This window comes from Melospiza melodia, chromosome 1 (assembly GCF_035770615.1).
Source record: "Melospiza melodia melodia isolate bMelMel2 chromosome 1, bMelMel2.pri, whole genome shotgun sequence".
In the NCBI taxonomy this organism is placed as follows: domain Eukaryota; kingdom Metazoa; phylum Chordata; class Aves; order Passeriformes; family Passerellidae; genus Melospiza; species Melospiza melodia.
This window is the reverse complement of record NC_086194.1, coordinates 158,047,206-158,058,783: the sequence shown is the minus strand read 5'-3', so window position 1 is coordinate 158,058,783 and position 11,578 is coordinate 158,047,206. Positions and strand designations below refer to the sequence as shown.

The following is an 11,578-nucleotide window of genomic DNA, read 5'->3' as shown; positions in this document are numbered from 1 at the left end:
TTTACATGTGGAACAGACACAAATCAGGCTTTTCTACTGTCAACCAAAAACTTCCTAGAATGAGAGCTGAATAAAACTTATTAAGTTCTAAGTAAAGCTCATTAAATTGTGTTGAAACAAGTCCTTTTTAAGAAGTGAAGTTTTCAAAACAACACTGAAGCTTTTTGTGTTAAAAGAAAAAATCTTTGTCCTTTTCTGGTCAAGAACTGGGTTGTCTCAGATGTGGTGGTAATTATAACAGCTTGGAATGGATGGAAGTGTTCTGTGCTATGAAACTGGAAGCATGGGAATTTTCATTGTTGTCTTTTCTTTATTTGTCTCACCAGAAACCGAAGATTTGCCCACAAAATTCATAATACAGGACAACAGAAAGTGGGACTGTGATCTATTTGATCAAGTGCAGACATCTGCTATGTACATATTGTATAGCTCTGACTACAAACAATCTAAACAATAGGATCAACACCCACCCAGTAGCAGGAAACATTTCCTTTTTCCTAGAGTCTGTGTCTATATGCAAGATAGATATAAATCTGCTTCTGTCTTTACAGCTCATCTAGACAAATAAAGCAGATTGCAGGTAGTGAAGTATCAGGTAAAGCTGTTCCAGCCACCCTTATCACACAAGGGGAACGAGTCAGTGGAGGCAATGACAATGCCAGCAAATCAAAAGTGGTCAAGGCCATGATCTGGTCTTAGGAGACTGGGATAGTTCTGCTTGGAAACTGCTGCTTCCCCAGGATGTGTCCACACTGAAGCAGTGTGGCAGGTGCCTCAGGATCTATCCCATGGCTCTTGGTGTTTGCTGCTTTGTCTTTAAGGGAATGGCACAGCCCATTCCTGCCCTTTCCCCCTGGGAATTGCCTCCTCTGTGGTAATTCCCCAGCAGTGCACGGGACCTGGCTGGGGGGATGTGCTGGCCCCAGACAAGGCACACCAGGGACTGCTGGAGCCACTCAGACTTCTGGAGTCATTATCCAAGCCCTGTGCATGTGCCTGCCTTGGTTCATAGAGAAGTTTGCCAGAGTTGTGATAACAAGTGTGATAGCAACGTCAGTGCATCAGCAGCCTAGCATGCTGTGCCTAATGATAGAGGTTAATTACTGGGGATATATTGCAGTGAGTTATTATGGAAATAGAAATAGATGGAAGAACCTTTGTGCTCCAGTTAAGAGCCACGTGTTTAATGGGGTATTGTGTACCTGCATGCAGCTCTGGTCTCAGAGGCCTGTCTATTAGAGAGCTCTTGATATGCTGCACCACTTCCGTCTACAGATGCATTTCAGGTTGTTTTGGCCTTTGTCTCCAATTGCTCCCTGCTGTATATACTACACTCATAAGGGAGAAACATAAATTGACTGGATTTGTGAGTATTTATAATCACAAAATTATCTAGCTTAAAAGGGATTTCTGAATATCATCCAGTATGGACCCCTCCAGTGGATGAACACCCAATAAGCTCCTGCTCTAAACATTCAACTGACTCTCTCAAGAAAATGAGGATCATATTTTGCATTTACAGTTGAGTGTCCAAAGTATTGCAATGTGAATGCCACTCTTAGGGAACATTAACTTTGAAAGATCACCTTACCTTTCTGAAAGGCTTTCACACCTCTTACTTGCATAGCCTGAAATCTTTTTCTTTTTTATCAGATTCCAGAAGGGAAGAAAATACATATATTTGATTAAAAGGGAAAGAAAATATTCTCATTTTACTTTTCAAGATATTTTCTTTTAAAAAGTAAATGCAAAGTATGTATCCAGTTCCATTCCTTAAAATCTTCATTTAGAAAGCCTTCCTGATCCAGTTCTACACACTTTTATTGTCTTATTTTCTTTAAAGAATGCTACAGTGAAAAGAGAGCTAGCTTAGCTTTATGTCGTGGCTTTGCTTTTTATGTTACAGGTCATAAAAGAAATTATTTCATTCAAATATAACGCCACAGCAGCTGCATTGCCTTTGCCAAGAAAAAAAAAAGGCAAAAAAGAAAAGCTAAAAAAAAAAGGCAAAAAAAAATCTAAAAAAAAAAGCACATCTGTGGCAGATTTAAGCCATCTTCTTTACACAGTGTTGTAAACAAAGGTTTTTTGGTTACAACACTGTGCAAATCTCATTGGTTTTCTTAAATGTATTTCTTTCCTTTTAAATGGTTGTATTTCTTCTCTGGCCAACTCCTCTGACATTGTATCAGCACTGATGGAGCTGTTTGGAGGTGGGTGACACAACTGTCACTGCATCAATCTCACCACAGAGCTGTCAATTCCACAGCAGCATTTGGAGCTGAATCAGACAGTTCCAGTGACATGGCAACCACAATGTGTGAAAGACACTTCTATTCCTTTGGATGCGTAGGAGACACTTTCATTTACAGAAAGGACTCACTGACACTCTTGTTCTGCACACAAGGATTAGTCAGACTCTTCATGGAAATCAAAGGAAGCTGGTGTCAGTACAAACTCTGCCTCCATCAGGTTTCAGGTGTCCCAGCTGTCCAGCCTAATTGCCCATCACAGTAGAACTTCCAGTGAACAGTTTCACTGAGATTCTGTTCCTTGATTTTATATCCCAACTGTCAACAGTCTTATAAAGACAGGTTTGTTTGTGATTTATAATAAATAAGGTTGTAAGAAAACTAGGCCATTTCTAATAACAGAATGCTCTTGAAAGAACCCCACTTCCCCTCCATATGGAATGGAGCACCCTGCTTATTCATTCTGTCCATTTTCTACTGAATTAACACCTAGTCTGATATTTACTTCTTTTTTTTTTTTTTTTTTTTTTTTTTTTTTAATTCAAGCTTCATACATTTACAAATCTCATTAGAAAAGGGCCAGGACCTGCTGCTAGCAGATGCATTATCTTTTCTCAGGCTGGCTGAACTTGGGACAACAGAGTTTTGACCTACCTCAAGAGATGACAGTAGTTAAACATAGTTAAACATGACATAGATAACTATGTTGGTGTGCACTTATATAAGCTGCTTATATGAGTAGCTGCTGTTGTAAGAGAAAGGCACTAACAATGTAAGTAGACTATACAAATAGTGCATGGAACCACAAAGAAACATTTGAGGTCATCAGCTCCTACAATTATGAGCTCACTTAAGTATCTGGAGATAGAAGTGCACTATTAAACACTTTTGAATTAAAGACATACTTTGATTAAAGACACTGCATTGGTCAGGGATAAGTTTTATGGTTATAACAGACATTTGGATTAAATCTTATTATTCTCAAAATATGTTGTTAGAATATGTAATTTTAAAATTTTAACTCTCTGTATAAATACATGAACTTTATGTATATTTATATAGAATTTCATATAATTCTTATATTGCTACACACTCCGTACCAGTGTAAGAATATATATATAAGTACATATATATGCATAGTCTGACAATCAGTAATGATCAGCTTTTGTATGTAGCACCTTTTTCAAAATGCATAGTTGATGTCTCCAAAACTGATTCTGCTCACATATGAAAGCCTTTTTTTTTTTTCTTTGCTACAGTTATTATTTTTATTAATGTCAGGAAATTAAAAAGAGACTGAAAATGCATAGAGTTTTACATCCGAATTCACTTAAAGAATGAGTCACAGAAGTTGTTTTTGGCATGGTGCTTTTACATTTGAGCCCTAGAACATTTCTGCTTTACCATCATAAACAGATTTTACCATTCTATATTACTTTAAAGCATATTCTGTATGAGAGTGAAGAAGGTTTCAACCATGGAGATGATAAAAAACCTATGAAAAAGGAAATTACAGCATAAGGGAAATGATGGCTGGAGCCATATCACCCAGATCTGTTAGCTCATCCAAACAGAAATGCCAGGCTGAGGTGATTTGGTCAGTGCTTTGGTTGGGGCCTCTGAGAAAACTTCCAAGGTTGCTGAAGGAAGTGGTGGCAGCAACATTGTAGGTGGTATTCTCTGCTCCCGAGTCACCAGTGCGTCAGTGACTGTGATGGGAGCCACCAGCATTTCCTGCAAGGGCTGTGGGCATGATGTGAAACCACGGGCCTGAGTATCAGGAATTATTTCATGACCATCATGAATTTCCTATGAGGAGTAGACCTGGTGACCCTGGGTACCTGTTCACATTTCAGTATCAGCCTTTCTTTCATCATTTCTCCAAATTGGGGCAGGAGAATAAAACCGTTAATGTCATGCCAGGATGATGGAGTACTGAAAAATGTTCAAGCTCCATTATAAGAGACTTTTACTTAAATCCTGTCACTATTTGAATGAGATTTGGATCACATCTAGAGCCCTAAGTACAGAAGGACTGTAACAGGGCTAATGTGTTTTTGAAGGAGCCCTTCCCCTTTCATGCCTTTCCCATCTGAGCAATGCTGCCATTGCCTTTCAGACATAACCACTGACCATTACTCAGAGGTGCTGCCAGGCCCCCTCGTGCTCCCAGAGCAGCTCCAGTCCAGACTGTTCTCCTCCCCAACCCCACAGTGCTGTAGTGACACCATGACATCACACTGTCCCCAGAAACAACGACACAAATCTGATTTATAACTGGTGGTAAAACTTTATTATTCAAGTTTAGATGTAACAGACATCTTTGCTGCCTGAAGATTGTTTGCATAAGAAATACACCAAGAACATGTTTGTGAGTAGAAATGAACATGCACTATGAAAACCAAAAAACAAAACAAAACAAAAAAACCTGAAACAAAACAGAACAAAAAACACATCCATGTGTTGTAAGGACAAAACATTAAGAGCCAGCATTCTAGAGTCAAATCAGGGCTACAAGTTTAATGATGGTTTTTAGCAACATGAAGTCACTCTTTATGAAGCATTTTTTTTTTATTTTTTTTTATTTTCTTTTCCTGCTGGTGAATTTTCTATAAGCTAAATTTACAATGGCATTTTGAGATGTTTCCTTTTCTCCTGTTCTCCTACACAGAGCTCAGAGGCCAAAATGATAGGAATGGAAAACTGTGGTAGCTGTCACAATGTTTTTACCTTACTAAGTGTAATTTTGCTTTCCTAGTACAGGAATTTTACTAGGTGCAACAAAGAATCAAATGAAACAGGTATTTATCTGGCTGTCAACCATTTAATTACTGTCTTTTATCCTCTTAAAGTAAATTGGGGTGTGTGTGATTACTATACAAGTAGCATCTCCCCAACTGTCAGCTTTCCAGAGTTGGCTAAATGAAATAAAAACTGTGAGGAAGAGGGTAGTGAGGAATCCTATTCTGAGGTGAGAAAATTAAGTAAATACTTTTACTTGGCCCATCTTAACTTTAGAGAAAAGTTTAGAAGGGATTTCTTACTTATCTATCACATTTGGGATATGCTGACAAATTGCTCACTGCTCCTTGCCAAGCATAACTGTCTCCACAGAAGCAGAAGGAAATATATCTACCCTTCTGGCTGCACAGAAGTGACCTTCTAATCTCCTTGGCTTTTCCTGACCAGTATTAGGAATTAGCATGTTAAGTCAGCCAAGAAAAATCAATACAGGAGCAAAAATGAGAATATATTTAGACATACTGGGCAAAAAGCAGATGGTAGACAACATCCTTAGCACATAAAGCAAGTAGTTATGACTACAAAACAACAGTGTCCAGTCCAAGGGTGGACTTGAAAGTCTGTCCCTGAACTGAGTACTAATCCACAGTTGCCAAATCAGTTTTTCCCATTGCGCAATCACTGTGCTTCAGCACTGGATACAATTAGCATCAGTCACTTGTCCTGCTGCCCCTCTAACTGCAAAAATAATCTATTGCTCACAGTGTGTCTCAACTTTTGCAGATGTCTCAATTTTCTCTCCCTTTAAAACTGTCACAATAGACAACAGTGCCTTTTTAAAACCAAGATATCTGCATCCAGTGTCCTTCCCCCTTTCTCCATTAAAAATTAAAAATTAAGTCCATTAAAAATTAAGGGAGGAGTTTCATCAGCATGGTGGCAATTAGGTGCAGCACTTCATTTGGAAAGCAGACTGAATTTGGCACCTGAACACAAACTGTGCTCTGGAACATCATCTCCTGCAGCACTGAGGGGGCAGCAGCCATGAAGTGACAGCTTAGGACAATCTGGTTTGCAGATGATGTCACAGGATGGCTCCATCTATACAGAGAGTTACTGGAAACACTGTGCCTGTTCCACAATCTGGTTAGTGACAGGCACCACAAATCCTCTAGTTTTGAAACATCTACTTATTTGGTTGCCCAATTTGAGATATGTTTTAAGATCTTACACTACTATTCCTTTAGTAAGAGAAGTTCACCACCTTGAAGCCACTGGCAAATTGAGAACAAAGACTGATTGTTTGAAAGTTCAATTTTTAGTGCTGTAAGTTGATTGAAACACAGTGGGTGCAGTAATTACTTGTGTGTGCTAACATTGGTTTCCATCTGAAAGTTATTAAATAAGATTATTCTTTTCCTGTGTCAGGATTTTTTTTCTTTTTATTAGTACCCATTGTGAGGGGGTCTGGAAGATGGATGGAGTCACCTCTCTTTTGTTAAGAAACAAAACTGTGGTCCCCCTATCCCAATCAAAAAGAACAGGCTACAGCAAAATCCCATTTCTTAAAAAGCAGAAATCTTAGAACATCTCAACATGTCATGGCAAGAACAATGAACTTTTTTCCAAATTTTATTTGCATCGTCTAGGTGTGCAATAGTAACATTCAAAGCTCTGTCTTGTTCTTTGCACTCATAAGATTTCATTTCTCCTCATCCCCAAACCCTGATATGTGTATTTCCTGTCGATTTGCCTCTGCTTCTGAGTTTAGCGAGAAGTGTTCTGAAGTTCAGGGTAGTGCTCAAGTCTTACAATGCACATGTCCCTCTAAAATATTTTGCCATGAAGATGCAGCTTCTATCAATGAAGAAGCCAGAGGGACTGGTAGGTCTGAAGTGAAGTCAAACCAGTAACTACTGAGAATCGGCAGGCAGCTGCCTTTGAAGGCGATAAAAATCACTGCTTACTGAGTATAACATCTTCCTTGGAAAAGCTGAAAAGGACACACACTGGACCCTGACGTAACGAAACGAGGGCAATCTATTTCAGTCCCCACAGAAAAAAAAAAAAGGAAACAGAAAATACCCAACAAAAATAAATCCACAAAAACCAAGTCAGAACTTATTATTGGAGAACAATAGTAAAAACATAACCAGACTTTGTCACTGGTATCAAGCTGGAGATTCATCTAAAAAATAGAAGAAGAAGAATGTGGCCCAACATCCTTTGCTAACCTAGAACACTACTGAAGGGTTACAGAACTCAACCACAGCAGATTGAGTGGGATGTTCCATATGCTGCTCACCAGTAAAGAAGCAATGGGTGGAGCAGGAAGGAATGCAGCCTAATGCTGAACAATAGCCTGTCTGTGCCTAACAAATCAGAGAAACTGTGCAATAATGTTTCACCTCCGTGAAAATACAACATCTAAATACTGCCAAGGTCGGTGAGACCTTTGGTGATCAACTGTGTAAGTGCCTCTCACGCTTGGTGATGTTTGCTGCCAGCTGCTTTAGGCACATTATTTCTCAAAAGACTATCAAAGTGCTGAATGTTTAGGCCAGTTCCCTCCTGGTTTTCCTTTTGCCAACCCCTATAAGACATTTCCTATCACCTCTCCTTTTATTTTCCACCTCCCTGTTTATCCGGTTAACTATCTTAGTAAGTGCACCAAATAATAGAAGGGAGAGTGGTGAGACTCAGGTAAGTTAAATACAAGAACTTTTTTTTTTTTTTATGATGCTTTAGTTCAATTACATGAAAATCTGAGAAAGGCGGCATGTAAGTGAGATCAGAATAGGACCCTTTACATATAATCTCAAGAGAGGACTTAGTCCAGAGATATTTTTATAGAACATTTTAAAAAATAAAATGCATGAATGGAGAAATAAAAGACAACATAATATCAGAAAGACATTTTAAACTTCATTCGCTGCAACATTCATTAACCAGTTGAGCTACACCTGCCATCCAACCATAAGGAACTAAGACCCTGCACTGCGAAAAAGAAACAAACCCAAACAAAACAAAAAAGCAACTGCGTAATATTGTAAAAATGGAGTGCAATGCTACTACAGAATGCAATAAAATATCAGTGCTGCATCGTCAAACAGCACTTATCAAAATAATTTCTGAAATGTTTCTTCTGAAACACAGACAAAGCAATAAAAAGAGGATATATGTTTATCATTTTAAGCATAACAATGTGAGTTAAGAGCTTAAGAATACAAAAGTACTTGGAATGAATAGTGCTACCCTTTTTTCCTAAGTAGGCATAAAAATATTTTCATTTCCTTCTTGTTTTTCATACCATTAATATCAACAAATTTCATTCATTTCATGTTATCGTTTACAACTTTAATGCACACACACAGAAAAAAAGATACCTACTGCAATAGAAATAGTTGCTTCATTACCTTGTTTGCTACATTTGCAAATGTAAACAGCGAGGCAGAGCCAGAACTGACTCTAATGCATGATGGAATATCTTTGTTGCATACGTACACTGTAGAAAATAATTATTCAATATGTCAGGCACCATTATTTGAAATGTAATACATTAATATTTACTAGAAAAATAAGGTTTTTTTCTATTTGTTCTCCCAACTTCTTTAATGAAATAAGTTAATCTGACAGTGCATCCAGTAGCTTGTAATATCTTCTACATCCCTGTGGCAAAATAATAAACTACTGGTTGGGACACTATAATGAAAATGATTAAAGTCAGTTCTTGTACACCCTTGTAGCAAGCATGGAGGCTCGTCTAACAGCACCTTTAACCAATTATTTAATATTTAGTTATTTAGCCCTATTTCCCTGAGCAGTTATGCTGAGGAGCTTTCCCTTCATGGATAGTTTTTAAAAAGCTTTAAGTATTAAAAAGTACTATGAAGACATTTAATGCTACTTAGCAAAAGCTGGTATAAGTCTACTGAAGGGATTGACTGGTATGTATAGCAATGTTAAGCCTGTGGAGAAGTAACCTTAGACTTTAAGGTTTAGAAATGTAATATATTAAAAATATATTAAAATAAAATACAGCAGGTTACCTTATTCTATGCAAATTAAACCTGGAATGTGGCTTCTGTATTAGAGAATTCACTTGCACAAAATCGTTTTCCTAGACTAAAGTGTGCCAGAAAGAATGTAGTGATAAAATGGTAGCTAAAAATCAGCTGAGTCTGAGAAACATATATATGACATTGCTGCCAAAGCTTTGAGGACAATGTGATCCTAAGGCATGTTGAAGGGCAGAAATTTGCCCAAATTAAAGAAAAGAAAATGACCTTTTAACTCTGTATACTTAACATGTCTAGTTCTTATATACAATGTGCATATGTTCACTACACCCCTGCAGCAGTATATACATATACACATCTTTGCACACTTGCCAGTTATGTCTCTTACACAACAGCAAAGGTATTAATTGTCCAGTAAAATTTTCTCAAGGTTATTCGGCATGATTCACTGCATTCTGGCTAGCTTTGGTGGGCCATGTCCCACTGCATTATCTTCCTCCCCTTCTGGCCACCATCCAACTGTTCTTTTTTCTTGGTAACCCACTCATTTAAAAAAGAAAAAAAAAAAAAAAAAAAAAAAAAAAGAAAAAATAAAGGGAAAAAAAAGGAAAAAATAAAGAATAAAAAGGAAAAAAAAAGAAAATAACAAGGGATTTAATATTGGATAAGGCATGCTCTCTATATGAAGTGCTTTATAGGTCTTCACAAGACATTACAAGCTATTGAATTCCCATCAAGGAAACCTATTTCTGTTTAATTGTGCTAAGTGCTAAGGTTTACTCTTTAGGTTTTCCATTCTTTTCAGCTTGTGCATTGTTCCTGTGTAGGCCCCTCTGGATGTGAGTTGTGAAGTCATACTTGTCCGTGCAAAGATGCTGGCAAATGCTGCACTGGAAAGGTCCACTGTCACCATGGCAACTCATGTGCAATGCATACATCACTTCATCCAGAAAGACAATGCCACAGTGCACACACTTGGTAGAAAGTTCATCTTGGGTACTTCTATCAACTTTCTCTGTTTTTACTACATTCAAGGGACCTTCATTTTTTACATTTGGAGGTGCCTTACTCTTTTCCTTGGAGGCACCATTTGCAGTTGGCCCAGGTCTGGAATGCTTTATCGCCAAATCTAGAGGAATGTCATTGTCTGATCCGACAGCTGAAAAATGAGGAGGCAGATTAAAGGTGGGATAAGGCACATAGTTTTGGCAAGGATTTGGTAGGCCAGGCACATGACTCAAGTAGTGTGGATTCCCAGGAACAGACAGCTTATATTTACTCCAGAATCTCAGCCAGTCAGCTTCACTCTGAAAGTCATTGTGTACAAACGGAAGTCCAAAGAGTGGGTACTGGTATTTTTCAATAGGGCTTCCAGGTGGAGAATAGTTTGGATGTTTCACAGGTCTCATGTATTTTTCTATCGGGCTGCCTCTCTCTGAGCTTCCTTTCCCTTCTGATATCGATGAACTGTTTCCTGGGTCTCCAGTACTTTCCTGAGGACTTTTTATCTGAATGTGCAAAGGTTGCATCCTTTTGTGAATATCCAGAGTTTGGCTGACCAATATTGGCTGCTGAGCAGAATGGCTTTTAGTCAATGAACCTGGGGCCTCGTATTTACTGAGGCTGGGAAGCTGAATTTCTCTCTGATGACCTTCAGGTAAATGATCCTCTGACCTCCTCTCTAAGGGGCTTCCATTGACTTGCTCCTCACTGCTACCCCTCTGCTGTTTGTTTAGCTGCTCAGCCTGAAGTGCCTCCGGGTTAAGGCGCTTTCTTGTTCGTCTCCTAATGATCTGTTCACCATTGTTCTGTTTAATGATGTTTAAAGGCCTGGGAGTCTGCATGGAACACATAGAGAATGAACAAAAGGAAAAAAGAAAGATACATTAAACAAATCTGTGAGACCACGCTCGTGCAAATTTATCTTTTCTTTTGTGAAGAGCTGTATTACAACAGTGTTACAGGAATGACCAAATTTCAATCCAAATGCTGGTTCATTGCCTCTCATGCTGAAAGTAAACTATAAAATGGCTTATTTTATCAACCTGAGTCAACTGCCTTAGACATCCTGTACCTATTTACTTAAAAAGGCATGAAGTATCCAAGCTGTCAAACCATTTATTACCTGTTACTCCTAAAAAATTCTGGGGGAGACATGTTGAAAGTGGGTGCTGAGAGCTGGGGGTGAGGCAGGAGGTGCAAGGCCTTGTGCACTGGTGCTGCTCTGTGCACCATGCCACCAGAGCTGCCCTCAAGCAGGGGTTTGCACAGCTCCCACTGGGACAAGAACTTACCTTCATACTCACCCTGCTCTGACAGGGACAGAAAACACAGGCACACACAGGGCTTGCTGACCACCACTGCTGTCACACAGCAAAAGGGCTGCAGGTCCACTGTGTGCCGAGTGGGAAGATGGTGGCCAGAAAGGGGCCAAGAAAGATGGAGAAGAAAGCCCAGGGAAACTGTGCACCAAGAGGTCTACCTCTTCTTTGGTATCAACTCCCCCTCCTTCACCCCAGCTGCACTGCTTTCTAAGTGTTACTGATGTGCTACTAAGTCATGAGA

At 38.9% G+C, this 11,578-nt stretch overlaps 1 protein-coding gene across 7 annotated transcripts in view; it reads right to left on the bottom strand.

The window, feature by feature from the left end:
• Positions 1-4,519: 4,519 nt before the first annotated feature.
• Positions 4,520-11,578, bottom strand: part of TRPS1 (transcriptional repressor GATA binding 1) — a 211,201-nt gene continuing 204,142 nt past the window's right edge. For all 7 annotated transcript variants that reach the window (XM_063173323.1, XM_063173346.1, XM_063173314.1 and 4 more), the window contains one exon: positions 4,520-10,851. In XM_063173323.1, coding sequence (XP_063029393.1) covers positions 9,790-10,851 — 1,062 coding nt within the window. In that variant the 3' untranslated portion in view covers positions 4,520-9,789. The remainder of the gene's footprint in view (positions 10,852-11,578) is intronic.